The sequence below is a fragment of the Ornithorhynchus anatinus genome, chromosome 11 (genome assembly GCF_004115215.2).
Source record: "Ornithorhynchus anatinus isolate Pmale09 chromosome 11, mOrnAna1.pri.v4, whole genome shotgun sequence".
Lineage (NCBI taxonomy): Eukaryota > Metazoa > Chordata > Mammalia > Monotremata > Ornithorhynchidae > Ornithorhynchus > Ornithorhynchus anatinus.
In genome coordinates, this window is record NC_041738.1 from 19,341,398 (window position 1) to 19,364,154 (window position 22,757).

Below are 22,757 nucleotides of genomic sequence, written 5' to 3' on the forward strand. Positions count from 1 at the left end.
TAGAGCGCTTACTGTGTGCAGAGCACTGTACTAAGTGCTTGGGAAGTACAATTCAGGAAATAGAGACAATCCCTCCCCACAACGGGCTCTCAGTCTAGAAGGGGGGAGACAAATATCAAAACAAGTAAACAGGCAGAGGTAGCATCATTATAAATACATATAACTATAGATATATACGCATCAATAATAAAAAATAAATAGAATTACAAGTATAAATATGTATATATACACAATATACAGAGGTAGGACACGGGCCGGGGTCGACAGTGGGACAGGCGAAAACAAGGTACAGTAAGAAGGTTAGCACCAGAGAAGTGGAGTGTGTGGACTGGGATGTAGAAGGAGAGAAGGGAGGTGAGGTCGGAGGGGGCAAGAAGATGGAGAGCTTTGAAGCCAATAGTGAGGAGTTTCTGCTTGATACAGGGGTTGATAGGCAACCACTGAAGATTTTTGAGGAGGGGGGTGACATGCCCAGAACGTTTCTGTAGAAAGATAATCCAGGCAGCAGAGTGAAGTACAGACTTAAGTGGAGCTTGCCACTGACTCTTTGCCCACGTCCTGCCTCTGGCCTGGATAATCCAGGCAGCAGAGTGAAGTATAGACTTAAGTGGAGTTTGCCATTGACCCTTTGCTCACGTCCTGCCTCTGGCCTGAAACGTCCTCCCTCCTCATATCCAACAGGCAATTACCCTTCCCCGTTTCAAGACCTTATTGAAGGCCTTCCCTGAATAAGCCCCCCTTTCCTTTTCTCCCACTCCCTTCTGTGTCACCCTGACTGCTCCCTTTGTTCTTCTCCCCTCCCAGCCCCACAGCACTTATGTACATATCTGTAATTTATTTATATTAATGTCTGTCTCCCCAACTCTAGGCTGTAAGCTCGTTGTAGGCAGGGAATGTGTTTGTTTATTATTGTACTGTACTCTTCCAAGCAGTTAGTACAGTGCTCTGCACACCTTAAATGCTCAATAACTATGATTGAATGAAATGAATGAATGAACACCACCCTCCTCTGTGTCTCTCAAACTCTTAAGCTTAGAACAATCCTTAACTCCCCTCTCTGTCTTACTATTGATGGCCTGATGAAATCCAAGTGGAGAGGTGCACCCAGGTGCCCAAGGCCACGCATTGCTCTTCTCTGCTTGACATGGGACAAATGCTGGGATGGAGCTTCAAAGGTCTCAGTTTTGGGGAGGAGAGGCAGGAAGGAAGAAATCCAAAGAGCAAAGGCACTCTTACCGTCTTGATGTAAGTCATGTATTGCGGGTCCTTGCCATAGGATCCATATTCATTTTCCACTTGCACAGCAATGATGGGACCTCCTCGCTTGTACTGAGCAGGGAGAGGAAACAGTTGTTAGACTGAGACTACACAGGCGGGGTGAGGGTAGGGAATAAGCTTAAATGAACTTACCATCACATGCTCACAGACACAAACACACACACACATGCCCTCAGCTCATCAGAATATGCAGTCTAGATACAATACTGACTAGAAATAGTATAATAAGTCAGTGTAACAGACAGTGTAACAACCCCGCCAAAGAGCTAACAATTGGAGGCAGACATCACTGACATGGACAAACAGTCAGGCAGGTCACCACATAAACACTGAACATATATGAGGGAGGTGGGGATCACATCTGCAGCACTTAAGGAAAGAGAGGGTGAGGGTGCTAGGACTGTAGGTGCTAGAGCCTGATTCTTCTGGTCCGGAGGCCAAGACAGACAAGCCAGGAGTTGTCTCTCTGGGGAGGAGGGAGGTGTTGGGAGACAGGCGCCCACATAGCCCTGTACCTGAAGAGGGGCCACTCTGGCCATCAGCTGGTCAAAGTACAGATCCACAGCATCTGTGAAACCCCTATAGGTGGTTCTCAGCTGCATGTCCTTGTCCTGCAGCAACCAGCTAAAAGAAACAGCGAAGAAGTCATGTGGAGGACACAAAAAAATGGTGGGAATGGAGACCAACAAGAGGAAAGAGTCAGGGGGCCCAAGGTGACTGGGTCTCTCAGAGCACCCCTCTATCCATCTGGAAGGCCAAGACTTTTCTGTCTAAATGCAGGAGCAAGACCCCAAGGGTATTGTCCTTGACTCCTCTCTCTCTCTTTCAACCCCCGCATTCAGTCAGTAACCAGATATTTCCTCTACTCCCTGGTCCAAACTTGACTACTCTGCTACCTGGATCATTTTCTAAAACATAGTCCAGCATGTTTCCTCACTCCTCAAAAACCTCCAATGGCTGTTCCCCCAAAACCACATCAAGAAGAAATTCCTGACCAGCACTATTAAAGCACTCATCAGCTCTCCCCCAGCTTCTTAGCTTCTCTCTTCACTGATTACACCTCAGTTTGCAAACTTCACTTTTTTTTTCAAACTTACTCACTGTGTCTCAGTTTCAGTTTTCTCATCACCAACTTCTTGCTTGGGACTCCTTCCCCCTTAACTTCTGGCACACCTCTGCTTGCTCCATCTTCAAAGCCTTTCTGAAACCAAGACTCCTCCGGGAGTCCTTCTCAATTCACTTCTTATCTTCCCAGCTTCTATTTCCTGCAACTTCCAAACCACTCAAATACTCTCCATCTCCCGTACCACTTACAAAATTATCTTACATACCCCATTACTTCCACACTAATATACTCAAGTATTTCCCTTTTCCTTCTTCCTCCTAGCCGCAATTTATTTTAGGGCTTTTCTCCTCTACTAGACTGTAAGCTCCTTGAAGGGCAGGGATCATGTCTACTACTTCTTCTGCCTTCACCCCAGCCCTTAGTAGACTGCTCTGCGCACAGAGAGCTTGCTCAAGGAGTCTGCAGATGAATTGTAGGAGGGAGATGAGGCAATAACCAGAAGGAACTGTGAGGTCAAGGGAGGGCTTTTTTAGGATAGGAGAGTGTAAGCTTGTTTGAAAGAAGTGGGGAGGAAGCCACTGAAGAGCAAACAGTTGAAGATGCATTCAATAGTATTTATTGAGCGCTTACTATGTGCAGAGCACTGTACTAAGCGCTTGGAATGAACAAGTCGACAACAGATACAGACAGTTCCTGCTGTTTGACGGGCTTACAGTCTAATCGGGGGAGACAGGCAGACAAGAACAATGGTAATAAATAGAGTCAAGGGGAAGAACATCTCGTAAAAACAATGGCAACTAAATAGAATCGAGGCGATGTACATTTCATTAACAAAATAAATAGGGTAATGAAAATATATACAGTTGAGCAGACGAGTACAGTGCTGAGGGGATGGGAAGGGAGAGGGGGAGGAGCAGAGGGATATGGGGGGAAAAGAGGGTTTAGCTGTGGAGAGGTGAAGGGGGGCGGTAGAGGGAGTAAAGGGAGAAAGGGAGCTCAGTCTGGGAAGGCCTCTTGGAGGAGGTGAGTTTTAAGTAGGGTTTTGAAGAGGGGAAGAGAATTAGTTTGGCGGAGGTGAGGAGGGAGGGCATTCCAGGACCGAGGGAGGACGTGGCCCAGGGGTCGACGGCGGGATAGGCGAGACCAAGGGACGGTGAGGAGGTGGGCGGCAGAGGAGCAGAGCATGGGGGGTGGGCAGTAGAAAGAGAGAAGGGAGGAGAGGTAGGACGGGGCAAGGTGATGGAGAGCCTTGAAGCCTAGAGTGAGGACTTTTTGTTTGGAGTGGAGGTTGATAGGCAACCACTGAAGGTGTTTAAGAAGGGGAGTGACATGCTCAGATTGTTTCTGCAGGAAGATGAGCCGGGCAGAGGAATGAAGAATAGACTGGAGCGGGGCGAGAGAGGAGGAAGGGAGATCAGAGAGAAGATGGTGGTCAGAGACTAAAAGCCAGGTCACCCATCTCCTGGATATCAACCTCAACAGGTGCCAAGGTGGGGGTGAGCCGGGAGAGAGGGGAACATGCTGGGGTCTTAATCCCCTCCCTTTCTTCCTCTGGTGGCCAGGACCTGGGATCTCAAGCCCTCCCCTTCAGCCCACTCAACTGCGAATGAGCTGGCTCAACTCTTTCAAATCTATTTTGAGAGGGCTGTGGTGCACGGCACCGAAAGGCAAAGGCTGGAGAGAGCCTGGACTCGTAGTGGGTGGCAAAAGGGGAAGTCATGGCTGTAGATCTGCTGGCTGGCCCTGGGGGGAAGGTCCAATGGAGGGGAGGAAGAAGAAGAGGAAGAGGAAGAAGAAAAAGAAGAGGAAGAGGAAGAAGAGGAGGAAGTAGAAAAAGAAGAGGAAGAAGTGGAAGAGGAAGAGGAAGAAGGCGAAAGAAGAAGAGGAAGAAGGAGAAAGAAGTAGCAGAGGGAGAAGGAGAAGAAGAAAAAGGAGAAAAAGAAGGAGAAGAGGATGAGAGGAGGAAGAAAAGAGGTGGAAGCTACAGCAGAACCAGAAGCTCTCCAGAGGATAAGGAGAATAAGAAGAAGCCACCTCAGTGCACCCATACTCTGCTTGGCTCCTGGACCCAGCGCTTAGGGAGGAGTTTGGAGGTGTGCTGTTGGTCACAGGACTGGGCCTTGGTTGGATGGCCACCTAGTGTCTGGCCAGACCATTTCAACAGGACAGTGTGGGGTGGGAGGGAGGGTACAAGGGCCCGAAATGTGCCAGTCTCTTCCCAAAGATGGGCCCACCACCACTGATGAGCCCAAGGCCCACATGGTGAAGAGTGGTCCTTACCTGGGCAGACCCCCGAGATCCCACTCAGAGCAGATGTAAGGGCCCGGACGCAGGATGACCCACAGCCCTACATCCGCAGCCATCATGATGAAGGACCTAGACAGGAAGATGAGGTTGTTGATGCCCGCTACAGCCAGAAGTGGCACTATATAGTGGCACAGGGGGAGGAGGAAAAAGGAGGGCTTCTCAGGGAGTACCCTGCTCACCCCATTCCTTCATCCAGGGCGGCCAGTGGAGGGGAGAAGGGAGAATAATGGGCCCATCAGTGAAACCTGGTGTACACCCTTCCCCTCATGCAGGGTCTTCCCAGGCCACTGCAGAGGGCTGGGTGGGCCAAACAGAAGCTGGACAGATCGGGACTGGGTACAATACTAATTGTCCCCACCAATGGACTGACCCAGTTTGCTTTCCCCCAGGATCCCAGAATCCTCCTAGGCTCCCCAAACCATTCACCCTGTAGACTATAGCTGCACCAGCCTTGGTGCTTGCTCATAAGCAGCATGTCCTGATTGTGGCAGTGCCAGGCAAGGAACCAGGTGAGGAATCAGATATGCGCCAGAGTGGGTCAGGGTTGGAATTATATCCACAGATCCGAGACAGGCAGCCTTCCCCATGTAGCACGTCACAACTCTGAGAGGTCACAGATTTTGAAAGGAGATGATGACGAATGACCCTTCTTAACCCACTCATCTCTCTTCTTCCCTTCCTTCCAGCTATTCCCTTTCCTCCCAACCAGGGGCAACTCAGAGGGTATATCACCACATACTCCAGATCCAGGTTCCCGCTGAAGTCAAACTTCCCTCTTGCTGGTTCATGGAGATTCCAGGCGACATACCTGCAACCATATGGGAGGGAGGGAGGGAAGGAGTCAGAGGCCTTACTCCACCTTTATCATTATCATTATTACAATTATGTTATTTGTTAAGTGCTTACTATGTGCCAAGCACTGTTCCTACAGTGGCAGCTAGGTCACCGCAGTTCCCTCTCCCAGGAGCACACACCCTTTGTCTCTGGGCATTTGCTTACCTTCCCTCCCTGACATGGAGGAGCAATTTTTAGCTTCTCAGCAACAAAAAGGGAAGGTCAGGATGGCCAAGGGATAAGCATAATAATGACGGTATTTAAGCGCTTACTATGTGTCAAGCACTGTTCTAAGCACTGAGGTAGACACAAGGTAATCAGGTTGTCCCACGTGGGGCTCACAGTCTTAATCCCCATTTTACAGATGCGGTAACTGAGGCACAGAGAAGTGAAGTGACTTGCCCAAAGTCGCACAGCTGACAAGTGGCAGGCCTGGGATTAGAATCCACAACCTCTGACTCCCAAGCCCTGGCTCTTCCTACTTAGCCATGCTCCTTCTCTTTGTAAGAGTTACTGTCACTTGGCACCACAATCCCAGGCTCCAAGAGCGAGCCCCAGCAAGGAAATACACAGTCCTGGCTACCAGGAGGCAGCTGGTCCCTGAACCTTCATTCATTCATTCATTCATTCATTCATTCATATTTATTGACTGCAGAGGAATGTACTAAGTGCTTGGAAAGTACAATTCAGCAGCAAAGAGAGACAATACCTGCACACAACATGCTCACAGTCTAGAAGGGAGGAGAAAGACAGCAAACCAAGTAAAGAGGCATCAATAGCATCAACATAACTGAATAGAATTATAGATATATACACATCAAAACAAGTAAACAGGCATTAATACAAATAAATAGAATTATAGATATGTACATATATTCATAAGTGCTTTTGGGCGGGTAGGTAGAGTACAGGGAGAGAGTCAGGGCGCTGGGGAGGGGAGGGGGAGCTGAGGAAAAGGAGTGCTTAGTCTGGGAAGGCCTCTTGGAGAAGGTGAGCCTTCAATAGGGCTTTGAAGGGTGGAATTGTGATTGTTTGGCAGATTTGAGGAGGGAGGGCATTCCAGGCCAGAGGTAGGACATGGGCCAGGGGTCAACCGCGGGACAGGAGAGAACGAGGAAAAGTGCGAAGGTTAGCACCAGAGGAGTGGAGTGTGCAGGCTGGGATGTAGAAGGAGAGAAGGGAGGTAAGGTAGGAGGGGGCAAGGTGATGGAGACCTTTGATGCCACGAGTGAGGAGTTTTTGCTTGATAAGGAGGTTGATAGGCAACCACTGGAGATTTTTGAGGAAGGGGTTGACATGCTCAGAATGTTTCTGTAGAAAGATATTCCAGGCAGCAGAGTGAAGTATGGACAAAAGCGGGGAGAGACAGGAGGTTGGGAGGTCGGAAAGGATGCTGATGCAGTAATCCAGTCAGGATAGGATAAGTGACTGTACTAACATGGTAGAGGTTTGGATGGAGGGGAAAGGGGGGATCTTGGCAATGTTGTGAAGGTGAGACCGGCAATTTTGGCGATGGACTGGATATGTGGGGTGAATGAGAGAGCAGAGTCAAGGATGACGCCAAGGTTGCAGGCTTGAGAGACGGGAAGGACGGTAGTGCTATTCACAGTGATGGGGAAGTCAGGGAGAGGACAGGGTTTGGGAGGGAAGATAAGGAGCTCAGTTTTGGACATGTTGAGTTTTAGGTGGCGGGAGGACATCCAAGTGTCCTGAAGGCAAGAAGAGATGTGAGCCTGGAGGGAGGGAGTGAGAAGTGGGGAGGAGATGTAGAGTTGGGTGTCATCCACATAGAGATGAGAGTTGAAGCCGTGGAAGCGAATGAGTTCACCAAGGGAATGAGTACAGATGGAGAATAGAAGGGGACCAAGAACTGATCCGTGAGGAATGCAGAGTTAGTGATGGGAGGGGGAAGAGGAGCCTGCAAAGGAGACTGAGAATGAACAGCCAGAGAGATAAGAGGAGAACCAGGAGAGAATGGAGTCAGTGAAGCCAAGTTGGATAATGTGTTGAGGAGAAGGGGATGGTCAACAGGATCAAAGGCAGCTAGAGGTCAAGGAGGAATAGAATGGAGTTGGTGCCTTTGGATTTGGCAAGAAGGTCATTGAAAGGGCGATTTCAGTGGAGTGGAGGGGATGGAAGCCAGATTGGAGGGATTCCAGGAGAGAGTTGGAGGAGAGGAATTCAAGGCAGCGAGTACAGACAACTTACTCCAGGAGTTTGGAAAGGAAAAGTAGGAGGGAGATGGGTCAATAACTGGAGGGGGCTGTGGGGCTGTGAGGGCTTTTTTACGTTGGGGGAGGCTGGGTATGTTTGAAGGCAGAGGGGAAGAAACCGTTGGAGACAGAGGTTGAAGATGGAAGTTAAGGAGGGGAGGAAGGAAGGGTCGAGAGTTTTTATAAGGTGGAAGGGAATGGGGTCTGAAGCACATATGGAGGGGGTAGAACTTGAGAGGAGGGAGGAGATCTCCTCTGAAGACTGTTGGGAAGGATGGGAAAGTAGAAGAGGAGGTTGCGGGGGATGGAGGAGGGGGAGGGGTGATTTTGGGAAGCTCAGACCTGATGGTGTTAATTTTCCTAATGAAGTAGGTGACCAGATGGTTGGGGGTGAGGAGGGGAGGGGGTGTGAACAGGGGGCTTGAGAAGGGAGTTAAATGTCCGGAACAGGTGAAGAGGATGATGGACATAAGTATCAGTAAAGGGAAGAGAAACAGTTTTGCTGGGCAGTGGAGAGGGCAGAGTTAAAGCAAGAAAGGACAAACTTTAAGTGGACAAGATTGGCCTGGTGTTTAGATTTCTGCTAGCAGCATTCAAAGGCTCGAGTGTAAGAGCGAAGGAGGCGGTCAGTAGAGGTGATCCAGGGTTGTGGGTTAGTGGTGTGAGAGCAATGAAGCCATAGGGGAGCAAGTGAGTTGAACTGAGTAGAATAATAATAATGTTGGTATTTGTTAAGCGCTTACTATGTGCAGAGCACTGTTCTAAGCACTGGGGTAGATACAGGGTAATCAGGTTGTCCCACATGAGGGTCACAGTCTTCATCCCCATTTTACAGATGAGGGAACTGAGGCACAGAGAAGTAAAGTGACCTGCCCACAGTCACACAGCTGACAGGTGGCAGAGCCGGAATTCGAACCCATGACCCCTGGCTTCCAAGCCCGGGCTCTTTCCACTGAGTCACGCTGCTTCTCTAGTAGAGAGAGTGGAGTTGAGAGCATCTATTTGGTCATGAAGAGTGGGTAGGGATGCGAGGTGGGATGTAATGTACTGAGAGAGATGGATGGGGTCGAGACAATAGAGGTCTCTGTGGGGGAGTAATACAGATTTATGGGGAGAAGCAGTGAGAGAGAGGAGGCAAGTGAGAAGATCGTGGTCAGAGAGAGGGATTTCAGAGTTGGTGAAGGTGGAGATTTTGCAGCGGTTAGAGATGATAAGATCGAGTGTGTGACCAAAAATGTAAGAGGTGGGGTGGAGCAGGAGGTTGGCAGAGTTGACCTTCAGACAACCTTCAATTGACCTTGGCGGACTTTCAGAGGGCAGCGCTCGCTCAATGGAGACTAGGCAGAGTCTCCAGGCTGCGCTGCCTGGGCAGCAGAGCAGCAGCAGGAACGGCGGCAGGAATAGCAGCAGGCCTAGGTGGGATCAGCTAGCTGAGGGCTTCCCGACGGACTTACGTGGTGAGGGTGTTGAGGCCGCAGGCCTTCATTTTCACCAGGCGGTCTCTCCAGTACTCCTTGGGGACTCGGAAGTAATGCATGGAGCCTCCAAAGATCTGGATCTTCTGGCCCTCCAGTTTGAAATCCGAGCCTTCAGCCTGTAGTCCCAGGTGCCGGTTCCAGAACCGCATCGGAATAAGACTGCTCCAGTTCAACCTGGAATGGGAGGGAAAGCTGGTGAGGCACCCGAGCTCAGCCCAAACAGCAGGCACTGAGAGGGGCAGGAGGAACCCTTGCCGTCTCCTCTGCAGCTCCAGTTGGTTGGGCCTTCCATGCGGGACCTCCCCTCCCTCCATCCACCTGAGACCTGGGGGTGGAGCCTTCCCCGGCTCCCAGCTCACGTCCGGGCCCGGATGCAGGAGGAGAATTAGCCGAGCAGGTTGAAGCTGGGAACAGGACAAGGATGATTTTCATCAGGGAGACCTGGGGGCTACAATAATAAAGGATGGAGAAAGTCACGCTGGGATGTGGGAGGTGGCCACCTCTGCTTCGGGAGAAGAAGTGGAGCCAGAGGCTGGAGTGATGGTGAGAGCAAGGAGGATGGATCACTGCCAGTTGGGGGAGAAAACAACAATAATAATTATGGTATTTGTTAAGCACTTACTGTGTGCCAGGCATTGTACTAAGCGCTGGGGTGAATACAAGCAGATCGGGTTGGACGCAGTCCCTGTCCCACATGGGGCTCAAACCCCTTTTTACAGCTGCACGAACTAAGGCACAGAGAAGTGAAGTAAATTGCCCAAGGTCATATAGCAGGCATGTAAGCTCATTTTGGGGCAGGGATTGTCTCTATCTGTTGCTGAATTGCACATTCCAAGCATTTAGTACAGTGCTCTGCACACAGTAAGCGCTCAATAAATACGACTGAATGAATGAAGTGGTGGAGCCAGGATTTAGAACTCATGACCTTCTGGAGGGATCACTGCTGGTTGGGGAAGATGAGGGTAGCAGAGGGGCTTGTGGCAGCTGTGGGGGAATGAGGGCGAAGGAGCCACTGCCGGCTGAGGGGGCGACGAGGGCAGGGACAACTTGGCAAGGACTAGCTCTCCTAGCAGGCGGCGCAAGACTACGAAGCAGGAGAGCTAAGCCTTCTGGCATAAAGGGTACCTCTTTGTCCCCAGGTTCGTGCAGCTGTCTGGCACTGGGGGCAGGCACCTGGAAGAGGGCAGCTGGGTTAGAAACCTTTCCCATTGAACAGCCAAGGCTTAAGGTCCATGCTGTTTCTGGAGAGGAGCCAAATGCTGCTGGGGAGAGGGGGTGTCCCACACCAGGGAGACTAAGAAAATTTATTTTTTAAAAACTTAGGGAGAACCATAGATTCCTTGAATTGGAAAGGGCTTCAGGGGATCATCTGGTTCAACTACCTACCTCCAGGCAGGCTTATGACCTTCCTGGCCAAAGTTTCTCACTCCAGGTTTCTATTCATCCTTTCCATCGGGAATTCATCTAAACTCTCTCTTGTTAGAACTCAAGCCCACTTTTTCTCATCTGAACCTGTATTATCTTCCTTCTTATATAATCCATTCTTACTTGTGAAGACAGCTATTAGGTTACCTCTGAGCCTTTTTTACCCAGCTAAAAACGCGATTTCTTTCTCCTTTCTTCAATGAACCTGTTTTTCAACCATTTTCATTGCTCATCTCTGGTCCACCTCCTGGTATTTTTAAAAGCGGTAGCTCTGACATAAGACATCACATAGGCTAGAACACCTGTGCCAAGCCCTCAGGAAGGAAGCATAAACTTCCTTGGGAATCTTTCCGGTGGTGAGACTCCCTCTAGCCCAGCCAACTCAACTCAGAGAAATCATCAGTTAAAAGACACACGAGACTCTGAAATCAACCATGTGGAGGGAAAGACATGAGATGAAATGAGGCGAAGGTTGAAGAAGTGCAAACCAACAGCCTAGGAATCAGGCCTCCTGAGGATGGAAACTCCTTCTGAGCCCCCTCTCCATATTACAGTGATCAGTTGAGTGTTGCATCTGATACGCTCTGCCATCAATATTTTCTGTTACTGGTTAGGAAATGAAGGCACAGAGAGCATAAGCAGGTCTCCTTCTTTGCAGAGTGGATGGGCACACCTGCACATACTGCCTGGACCGAACCCTTCCTCAGGCCAAGTCAGAGGCACAGTATCAGAGCCATCCCAACCACAAAGCACAGCCCTAATGTCCCAGGGCAGGAGGAAGGGGCCAAGTGCCAGGGCCTGGATTTGGAATTCAGATGTTCTCAGGAGTTGTCTTCTCCTAAAAGCTAATTAAAAGTCCATGGGAGTTTGCCCATGTCTTCAGGAGTTTGCTACCTCCCCCAACCCAATCTGACATCGGGACAGTTCAGAATAAACTCTTATGTCCAGATTGAGTAACCAGGTGTCTCAGTTGGTGAGATTTTCTGGAGCATCTGTTTGCTCAAGAGATCAAAATTTTTACATAATGAAGTTCTACACACATATACGTTAATCCATGGTAAAACCCAAGGGAAACACTAGACACTGCAAAGGAGTGAGTGAGTATAAAAGAGAGCTATATGGTGGGGGAGCAGGACAGGAGAGAGGAACGGAGGGAAGGAGGGAGGTAAGAAGGGAGGGAGAAGGAGAAACTGTACTCTAAAAATTGGTAAGGTCATAAGATAGATCCTGACTCTTCACTGGCAAAAACTGTCACTGAACAATTAACAATAGTAAACTCTGCTACTTCTTAATCCTTTCATATTGAATTGAATTTCATATTGAATATCATCTTATTTATAGGTGACCCAATAAATGTCGCTGTATTTCAATTAAAAAAACCTTCATTTTCTTGGATATCTAGGTATCTGAGCTGCTTTAGTTGCCTAGGAACTTATGCCGGAAGCCACTGTCCCCGGCCTGGGTCTCTGTTTCACAGCTGGGATAACAATAATAATAATAATGTTGGTATTTGCGCTTACTATGTGCAGAGCACTGTTCTAAGCGCTGGGGTAGATTCAGGGTAATCAGGTTGTCCCATGTGAGGCTCACAGTCTTAATCCCCATTTTACAGATGAGGTAACTGAGGCACAGAGAAGTTCCTGTCCCTCCACCCCCTCTCCTCCCTCCTGCCCCTTCCTATCCTCCCCTTCCCCTTCCTCGCCCAGCTCTTTCCCGCTCTCTCCTCTGCCTCCTCCCCCCCATCTCCCCCGCCTTAGAACCCCACTTTACCAGCGCCACCCCTCTTCCCCCTCCTCCTACTCTCCCCCCCACCAAACCCCCTCCTCACACCCTCCCCGCTTCCCTCTTCCCCATCCACGCCCCATCCCAGTCCTTCTGTCCCACCGCCACCCCTTCTCCCCCTCTCCCCATCCAGAGCCCCGCCACCTCCTTCCCAACCAAACCCTCCCCTCCCCCTGCTCTCCCCCCTCTCCCCGCCTTGCACCCACAGCTACTTTCAAGTGTGGCCTCTGGAACCCCCGCTCCATTACAGGTAAACTACCTTTCATCCATGACCTTTTTCTTTCCCGCTCTCTCCTCTTTTCGGAAACGTGGTTCACTCCCGAAGACACTGTCTCCGCGGCTGCTCTCTCCAGCGGTGGCCTCTCCTTCTCCCACTCCCCCAGACTCACCGGAAAGGGAGGAGGCATCGGCTTCCTCCTCTCACCCCGTTGCCGCTTCCGCACTATCCCTCCTCCCCCTTCCCTCTCCTTCCCCTCCTTCGAAGTCCATATCGTTCGCCTCTACCACCCCCTCCAGATACTTGTTGCTGTCATCTACCACCCTCCTGGTCCCACCTCCGACTTCTTCAACCACCTTGACCCCTTTCTCACCTTCCTCCTCTCCTCTCTGCCCACTCTGATCCTCGGAGACTTCAACATCCACATGGATGTACCCGATGACTCCTCTGCCGCCCGCCTGCTATCCCTCCTCGACTCTACCGACCTCCTGCTCCACCATACCGCGCCCACTCACCGACTCGGTCACACCCTCGATCTCGTCATCGCCTACCTCTGCACTATCTCCTCCCTCACCAACTCTGAAATCCCTCTCTCTGACCATAACCTTCTCACCTGCCTCATCTCTCACACTCCTTCCCCCTGCAAATCTTTGCTACTGCCCCACAGAGACCTCTGCTCTCTTGATCCCATCCGTCTTTCCAAAAGCATCTCTCCCCACCTTGCCCCCCGTCCTCACTTCCCACTCTCGATGATCAGGTCACCAGTCTCAACTCCACCTGCTCTACTCATCTCAACTCTCTAGTCCCCCTTTCCTTCCGCCGCTCTTGCTCCACTAACCCACAGTCCTGGATCACCTCCTCTGTCCGACTCCTATGCTCCTATGCTCGAGCTGCCGAGCGCTGCTGGTGAAAGTCCAAGCACCAAGCTGACCTCATACATTTCAAATTTATCCTTTCCTGCCTTAACTCTGCCCTCTCCTCCGCCAGGCAAAACTTCTCCTCCCTCATCGACACCCTTGCCCGTCACCCCTGCCAATTGTTCCAGACCTTTAACTCTCTCCTTAGGCCCCCTGTTCCTCCCCCTCCCCAATCTCTCACCCCCAATGATCTGGCCACCTACTCATCACAAAAATCAACACAATCAGGTCTGAGCTCCCCAAAGTCACCCCTCCCCCTCTTGCTTCCCCCCAACCCTCTCCCCTACTTTCCCATCCTTCCCTGCAGTATCCTCAGAGGAGATCTCCTCCCTCCTCACAAGTGCCACACCCTCCACCTGCGCCTCGGACCCCATTCCCGCTCATCTTATAAAAATCGTCACCCCTGCCCTCCTCCCCTCCTTAACTTCTATCTTTAGCCACTCAATCTCCAATAGCTCCTTCCCCTCTGCCTTCAAACATGCCCATGTCTACCCCATCCTAAAAAAACCCTCCCTCGACCCCACTTCCCCTTCCAGTTATTGCCCTATCTCCCTACTACCCTTCCTTTCCAAAATCCTAGAACGAGTCATCTACACTCGCTGCTTAGACTTCCTTAACTCCCATTCTCTCCTGGACCCCCTCCAATCTGGCTTCCGTCCCCTCCACTCTACCGAGACTGCTCTCTCTAAGGTGACCCATGACCTCCTTCTTGCCAAGTCCAATGGCTCCTACTCCATTCTAATCCTCCTTGACCTCTCAGCTGCTTTTGACACTATCGACCATCCCCTTCTCCTCCACACCTTATCTCACCTTGGCTTCACGGACTCCGTCCTCTCCTGGTACTCCTCTTATCTCTCTGGCCGGTCATTCTTGGTCTCCTTCGCAGGCTCCTCCTCCCCCTCCCATCCTCTAACTGTTGGAGCTCCTCAAGGGTCAGTTCTTGGCCCTCTTCTGTTCTCCATTTACACTCACTCCCTTGGTGAACTCATTCGCTCTCACGGCTTCAACTACCATCTCTACGCAGATGACACACAGATCTACATCTCTGCCCCTGTCCTCTCCCCCTCCCTTCAGGCTTGCATCTCCTCCTGCCTCAAGGACATCTCCACCTGGATGTCTGCCCACCACCTAAAACTCAACATGACCAAAACTGAGCTCCTCATCTTCCCTCCCAAGCCCAGTCCTCTCCCAGACTTCCCTATCACCGTGGATGGTACGACCATCCTTCCCGTCTCTCAGGCCGGCAACCTTGGTGTCATCCTTGACTCGCCTCTCTCGTTCACCCCACACATCCTATCCGTTACCAGGACCTGCCGGTCTCACCTTTATAATATCGCCAAGATCCGCCCTTTCCTCTCCACCAAATGGCTACCTTACTGCTACAGGCTCTCGTTATATCCCGGCTAGACTACTGTGTCAGCCTTCTCTCTGATCTCCCTTCCTCCTCTTTCGCCCCGCTCCAGTCAATTCTTCACTCCGCTGCCCGGCTCATTTTCCTGCAGAAACGATCTGGGCATGTCACTCCCCTTCTTAAAAACCTCCAGTGGTTGCCTATCAACCTCCGCACAAAACAAAAACTTCTCACTGTAGGCTTCAAGGCTCTCCATCACCTTGTCCCTTCCTACCTCTCCTCCCTTCTCTCTTTATAATGCCAACCCTGCACGCTCCGCTCCTCTGCCGCCCTCCTCCTCACCGTCCCTCAGTCTCACCTATCCCGCCGTCAACCCCTGGGCCACGTCCTCCCGCAGTCCTGGAATGTCCTCCTTCCTCACCTCCGACAATCTAATTCTCTTCCCCTCTTCAAATCCCTACTTAGGGCTCACCTCCTCCAAGAGGCCTTCCCAGACTGAGCTCCCCCCTTTTCCCTCTGCTCCCTCTACCCCCCTTCACCTCTCCGCAGCTAAGCCCTCTTCTCCCCCCTTTCCCTGTGCTCCTCCCCCTCTCTTGTCCCATCCCCTCAGCATTGTACTCGTCCACTCAACTGTATATATCTTCATCACTCTATTTATTTTGTTTAATGAGATGTACATCACCCTGATTCTATTTATTTGCCATTGTTTTAATGAGATGTTTATCCCCTTGATTCTATTTATTGCCACTGTTCTTGTCTGCCTGTCTCCCCCGATTAGACTGTAAGCCCATCAAAGGGCAGGGACTGTCTCTATCTGTTTCTGATTTGTACATTCCAAGCGCTTAGTACAGGGCTCTGCACATAGTAAGCGCTCAATAAATACTATTGAATGAATGAATGAAGTGATTTGCCCACAGTCACACAGCTGACAAGTGGCAGAGCTGTAATTCAAACACATGACCTCTGACTCTCAAGCCTGGGCTCTTTCCACTGAGCCATGCTGCTTCTCTTATCAGAACTTGGGGAAGATGGGGCCAGTCTGTCAAGGAGGCCAAGATACCCAACTCTAGGGAGGCCATGAAGCACTGGAAGCCACATTCTTGTTTGCCTTCCTCCTCGGACCTATCATTATCCTCTCATTCTTCTGACTGACAGACAGCTAATCCCCAAACACGGCCTGCGCAGGGAAAGCATTCAGAACATGGTACCCCAGGGACTCGCTGTCCTTCCGGAATGGGCCACCTCCAGTTCATCTTGTTCTCTGGGGAGGGCTGGGCCAAGCTTTCAATTGGGAAGCTTTTAATACGCATCTCCTGGTTTTAAAGGCATTTCCCACTTTTATGGGCTTCTTTGAATCAGCTCTTCTTTCTTTCCTTCCTCCCCCAATCCTCCCCTTCCCTGCAAACAATCCCCTGGCCTCTTCTCAGCTCCAGCTCGGATCTCCTACTCGAGAGCCAGAAGCCCATGTCCCAGATCTGCCTCTTTACCCCCTCCATATCACCAGCGGTTGTGTTGGTAGGCAATGGAGGTGAGAGCTGAGACTGAGGAAAAGGAGCGGGCACCGGGGCTGAGCCTTGGGGCCTAGCTCAGAGTGGCCACTCAGTACGGATAACAGCAGCCTCTCAGAGTCCCGAGAATATGTGGGGGAGGCCCACCTCTCTGGACCCCACCAGTGTTCAAACTTAACCTCCTTACTCGGGCCTGGATGCTGAGGCTGCTGTACTTAAACATTCTTTTCCCGGGGGGCCACCCCAGCACTTGGACAATGAGCTACTGGAAAAGGCCGGCCTTCTAATCTGGGGTAAGTTTGAGGCTCCTAGAGAGGTGATGGGATCTCCCTTGAAATCCGTGTATGTGCCTGGGCCCTGGAACATCTGGTATCCGCTGAAGTGCACGTGGAGGCCAGAGGACTGACTAGGTGAATGGCAGACTAGATACCAAGAAGCCACTGGCCCCATTTGTGTCCTCCGTACCCAGCAAGGCAAACAGACTCTCAGGCCCAAGAACATGAGCTCTTCAATTCCAGAATCAGGGCCTATGGACTTGAAGGGGGGGACCAACTCTACAGTAGCCACATGGCTCCCCTCCTGTGCCTCTCCAAATCTTTTTCCTCTTTCCTCTCTGTACTCCTGCTCCCTCAGATTTTCCATGGGGCGTTGGGCCAAAGGCTCACGCTACCCCTTCCCCGCGGCCTGTCACTTTTGATCTCTGGAGGGGAGACTGAGGTAAGGGAGTTGGGGGAGGGAGGATGGGCTGACAGAGGGACCACAGCTCCAGATCAACACTGAGGTTGAGGGCATCTTCACTGATGCTCAGGAGCGTGGCAAAAGCCACATTCGGCATCCCTAGGCAAAGCTCTGTGGAGGTTTCCATCTATGGCCCTGACTTTCTCTAAAGTACAGGAAAGCCGAGAGCCTCCTTCCCAAAAGGCTTTCCTTCCTTTCAGGTCAACCTGGGACTAATTCCCACACAAAATTCCACCTTCCTCCATTCCTTGGCCTGCTGGGGAGGGACGGTGTGACCCATCAGGCTTCTGGGCCTCCACCCTACTGATGGAGGCTCATGCCACCCTTCCATCCAGCCACTGTGTCCATGTGGCAGGGGTCAAGTCTTCTAGGGCAGGGCCCACATTCCTCCTCCAGCATTGTTGGGTAAGATTACTGTCTGAATTAGCCATCAGCTCGGGAGTGCTAGATGTGTCCCTTGAATCAGGAGGAGAAAGGACAGGGGGACCATGAATCCATGACTGCTCCAGAGCCCCAGGAACTCGGGTTGAAATTTCAACCACAGATTGTTCCATGTTCCGGGGGTCAGAGGCTGCATGGGGGACAACCACCCTTCGGTCTTGTGAATTGGCTCATTATCCTAATCAGGGTTTGACTAACTAAGGGTGGCCAGCCTTGTTTCCCTGTGTCAGGAGGTAGGAATCTACTGGGAACCCAGTAAAGGGATGAGGAATTTACCCCTGGTGTCGTGTTACCCCACTCCTCTCACCCCACCTCGGGCCCTGATGACCTTGCCAATTACTTTGATGACAAAATTGAAAACAGCATGTGCTCTCCCTAATCTCCCCCGAATTGTGGTGTTTGTTAAGTGTGCACTGTGTGCCAACACTATAAAGCACTGGGAAAGATGTCATAAAATTCCCCCTCACCTTCCCATCACCCTCTAACTTCCTCCTGCCCTCCACTTTCTCATCGCCCCAAGACCTTCTGTCCCTCAAGAGTCGATCTCGAGCCTGATTTCAAAATCTACCTCCCTGACTTGAGCCTCCAATCCCATTCCCTCGCCCTTCAAAAAAACCTCTGTGCCCTCCCTGACTGCCAGCTTCAACCTTTCTCCCTCTGATGGCTCCTTCCTCTCTGAGCTCAAAACATGCTCATGTAAACCCTACTCCAAAAATCTCTCTCATCTACACAGCACCATCCAGCTGCCTACTGCCCCAACTCCCTTTTCCCATCCCTGTCCAAAATCCTTAATAAAGGCCCTTACACCCACTGCCTTCGCTTTTTTTTTAATGGTATTTGTTATGTGCTTACTATGTGCCAGGTACTGTTTTAAGCGCTGGGGTAGATAAAAAGCTAATCAGGTTGGACACAGTCCCTGTCCTACATGGGGCTCACAGTAATAATCCCCATTTTACAGTTGAGGTAACTGAGGTTCGGAAAAGTTAAGTAACTTGCCCAAAGCCACACTGCAGACAAATGGAAGAGCTGGGATTAGAACCCAGGTCCTTCTGATTCCCAGGCCCGTGCTCTATCCACTGGGCCATGTTGCTTCTCTATACTTCTCCACTTCCTCTCCTCCAAACTCCGTCCTCGACCCTTCACAATCCGGATTCCAGCCCCTCCACTCCCTTAAAAATGACCTCCTTCCTGTCAGGTCTAATGGACTTTACTCCATCCTCATCCTCTCTGATGTCTCAGCAGCATCTGACCCGTGCTGACTACCCCCTTCTGGAAACTCTTTTTCTAACACTGTCTTCTCCTGGTTTTCCCCCTCCCTACTGCTCCTTCTCTATCTTTTTGAGCAGTTCCTCCTCTGCCTTCCACCTCTTAACTTTGGGGGACAAGCAGAGCTCGGTTTTGGGCTCCCTTCTATTCTCAATTTACACTCACTCGCTATCCTGGCTCTGCCACTTGTCAGCTATGTGCCTATGGGCAAGTCACTTCACTTCTCGATGCCTCAGTGACCTCATCTGTAAAATGGGGATTAAGACAGTGAGCCTCACATGGGACAACCTGAATACCCTGTATCTACCCCTGCACTTAGAACAGTGTTCTGCACATAGTAAGCGCTTAACAAATACCAACATTATTATTATTATTACTATTATTAATGAGGAGCTCATCCACTCTCACACACTTAACTACCACCTCTATGTGGATGCTCCCAAATCTACCTCACTAGCCCCTTCTCTGCCTTCTTACATCACCTCCTCAGCGTGACTCACTGGAAAGAGCACGGGCTTTGGAGTCAGAGGTCATGGGTTCGAACCCCGGCTCTACCACTTGTCAGCTGTGTGACTTTGGGCAAGTCACTTAACTTCTCGGTGCCTCAGTTACCTCATCTGTAAAATGGGGATTAAGACTGTGAGCCCCACGTGGGACAACCTGATTCCCCTGTGCCTACCCCAGCGCTTAGAACAGTGCTCGGCACAGAGTAAGCGCTTAACAAATACCAACATTATTACCTCCTGTCTTCAGGACATTTCTATGTGGAAGTTCCATCTGCAACTCAAGTTTCCACATGTCTACAGTGAACTCCTTAACTTCCCTCATAATCTTCTCCTACGCCCACTTCTCCCATCATTGCTGACACCACCACCATCCTCCCTGTTTTTCAAGCCTGTAACCGTGGCATGATCTGGGACTCCTCCCTCTCATTCAAACCCATATTCAGTCCGTCACAAATCCTCCCTGTTTTTCCTTCACAACACATCTAGAATCCACCCCTTCCAAGCTGCCAACACACTGGTTGAAGCACTGGTCATATTCTGACTCGATGATTGTAACAGCCTCCCTGCAGACGTCCTTACCTTCAGTTTCTTCACTCTTCGGTCCATATGTACTTCGCTCTGCTGCCTGGATCACTTTTCTAAAACTACCATTCTGCACACATCTCCCTATTCCACAGAATCTTCCAACAGTCCCCATCCTCTCGGCATCAAGAAGAAACTCCTGACCACTGCCTTTAAGGCACGCCCCTGATTTATCCTCACTACTCTCCAGCTTGCACGCTTTGCTCCCTGGACTCTCATCCTATTCCCATCTGGCAGACCACTGCTCTACCCGTTTTCAAAGCCTTTCTGAAATCCCATCTCCTCCTCCGGGGTGCCTTCCCTGATTAATCTCTCATTTCCCCACCCTATAGCCCCTCAATTGCCCCTTCAGCACTTTTGTGTCATCTAAGCACTAGGGCATTCACACCCTCCGTAGTACTTATGTATGTATCTTCTACTTCTTCCTACCTGTAATTTATTTTAGTGTCTGTCTCCCCCACTGGATTGTAAGGTCCTTAAGGGAAGGGATTATGTCTAATGGTTCTATTGCTTAGAACAGAACCCTGCACACAGTAGGTGCTCAAGAAATGTCACTGATGGTTGACTGATCTTACAAGCCCAAGGGGCATTGGTCAAACCTCAGTGGGTGTCCTGGTGCTCGGTGACAGGCCAAACCCTCTCCGGTCTATTCTTCACTCCTTCACTCCGCTGCCCGGCTCATCTTCCTGCAGAAATGATCTGGGCATGTCACTCCCCTTCTTAAACAACTCCAGTGGTTGCCTATCAACCTCCGCTCCAAACAAAAACTCCTCACTCTAGGCTTCAAGGCTCTCCATCACCTTGCCCCTTCCTACCTCTCCTCCCTTCTCTCTTTCTACCGCCCACCCCGCACGCTCCGCTCCTCTGCCGCCCACCTGCTCACCGTCCCTCGGTCTCGCCTATCCCGCCGTCGACCCCCGGGTCACGTCCTCCCGCGGTCCTGGAACGCCCTCCCTCCTCACCTCCGCCAAACTGATTCTCTTTCCCTCTTCAAAACCCTACTTAAAAATCACCTCCTCCAAGAGGCGTTCCCAGACTGAGCTCCTCTTCCCCCTCTACTCCCTCTGCCATCCCCCCTTTACCTCTCCGCAGCTAAAGCCTCATTTTCCCCTTTTTCCCTCTGCTCCTCCACCTCTCCCTTCCCATCCCCACAGCACTGTACTCGTCCGCTCAACTGTATATATTTTCGTTACCCTATTTATTTTGTTAATGAATTGTACATCGCCTCGATTCTATTTAGTTGCCATTGTTTTTACGAGATGTTCTTCCCCTTGACTCTGTTTATTGCCATTGTTCTTGTCTATCCGTCTCCCCCGATTAGACTGTAAGCCCGTCAAACGGCAGGGACCGCCTCTATCTGTTGCCGACTTGTTCATCCCAAACGCTTAGTACAGTGCTCTGCACATAGTAAGCGCTCAATAAATACTATTGAATGAATGAATGAATGAATAAACAATGAACCCAACGTCCTCAGTTTTAGACCCTTTAAACCATGCCAGGCTTCCAAAAGGGCCATTATCTTTATAATCTTCATTATCTTTATTATTATCACGTTGTGGGAGGTCCAAAAGATCCAAATGGGTCTGTACCCTTCTGTTTGAAATTCTTCCAATGGCCTAAAGACTTGAGCCTTAATCACCAAGACCTGAATATCCAAGAATGTGACAGACTGGCATCAAGGATGGGTAGTACAGTGCTTAGAACAGAACATAGAGAAGCAGCAGATAGAGCACGGGCCTGGGAGTCAGAAGTCATGAGTTTGAATCCTGACTCTGCCACTTCTCTGCTGTGTGACCTTGGGCAAGACACTTCACTTCTCTGGGCCTCAGTTACCTCATCTGTAAAATGAGGATTGAACCTGTGAGCCCCACTTGAGACAGGGACTGTGTTCAACCCGATCTGCTTGTAACCTTTATCATTATCATCAGTCAGACCTGGAGATGATTGGTGAGTGCACTTTCAATTTGCTCCCATTAAAAGATGGCTGCTATTGATAGCTCTGTGGTCACAACCCTATCCACATAATGGAGGAAAAAAGGACGGGGTTTTTTTTGTCTGTTTTATGAAATTTGTTGAGCACTGCCAGAAACTGTACAAGTGCTGAGGCAGATACAAGCTAATCAAATTGGACACAGTCCATGTGAATAATCAATCAGTGGTATTAATTGAGCATTTACTATGTGCAAAACACTATATTGAGCACTTGGGAGAGTACAATACAAGAATTAGCAGACTATTCCCTGCCCATAAGGCATTTACAGTCTAGAAAACTCCCCACATAGGACTCACAGTCTTAATCCCCATTTTACAGATAGGGTAACTGAGGCACAGGGAACTTAAGTGACTTGCCCAAGGCCACACAACAGACAAGTGGCTAGGCCAGGATTTGAACTCAGATGTTCCAACTCCCAAGCCAGTGCTCTTTCCACGGGGCCATGTTGCTTCCCCCTAAGTTTCCCTCTAAGATAGCTCAGTGTGAGTTCCCAGCACCTGGCCGGGGGCCCAGGCACCACCCCTATTTTCTTCCTGCCACCATCTCTGATTTCTATGGCTTCCTTTTCTTGCAACAGCCCCGACACTGATACTAACTCCTCCAGCCTGTTCTTAGACACACCTGCTCCAGGGAATGAAAATGTTTTCAGATGGTTTTGAAATGCAAAGTGCATGCCTGGCAGTGCCACCTGCACCATGCTGGCTCCCTAGCAATGGGTGAAATATACTGCTCAGCAAATATAAGGCTTGGAACACAACACACACACACACACTTTCATTTGATTTAAATCACCTGGGAAAAATAGGAATTTAGCACATGTGCTGTCGATCCCATAACTCCCACACCAAGTTAACC

The 22,757-nt window shown here is 50.4% G+C and overlaps 1 protein-coding gene across 1 annotated transcript in view; it reads right to left on the reverse strand.

Moving 5' to 3' along the window:
- Positions 1-22,757, reverse strand: part of LOC100090504 (beta-galactosidase-1-like protein 2) — a 67,857-nt gene that overhangs the window by 37,788 nt on the left and 7,312 nt on the right. The window contains exons 2-6 of the mRNA XM_029075057.2: positions 9,153-9,350; positions 5,391-5,459; positions 4,625-4,720; positions 1,794-1,902; positions 1,237-1,329 (exon numbers count right to left, since the gene is read on the reverse strand). Coding sequence (XP_028930890.1) covers positions 1,237-1,329; positions 1,794-1,902; positions 4,625-4,720; positions 5,391-5,459; positions 9,153-9,350 — 565 coding nt within the window. The remainder of the gene's footprint in view (positions 1-1,236; positions 1,330-1,793; positions 1,903-4,624; positions 4,721-5,390; positions 5,460-9,152; positions 9,351-22,757) is intronic.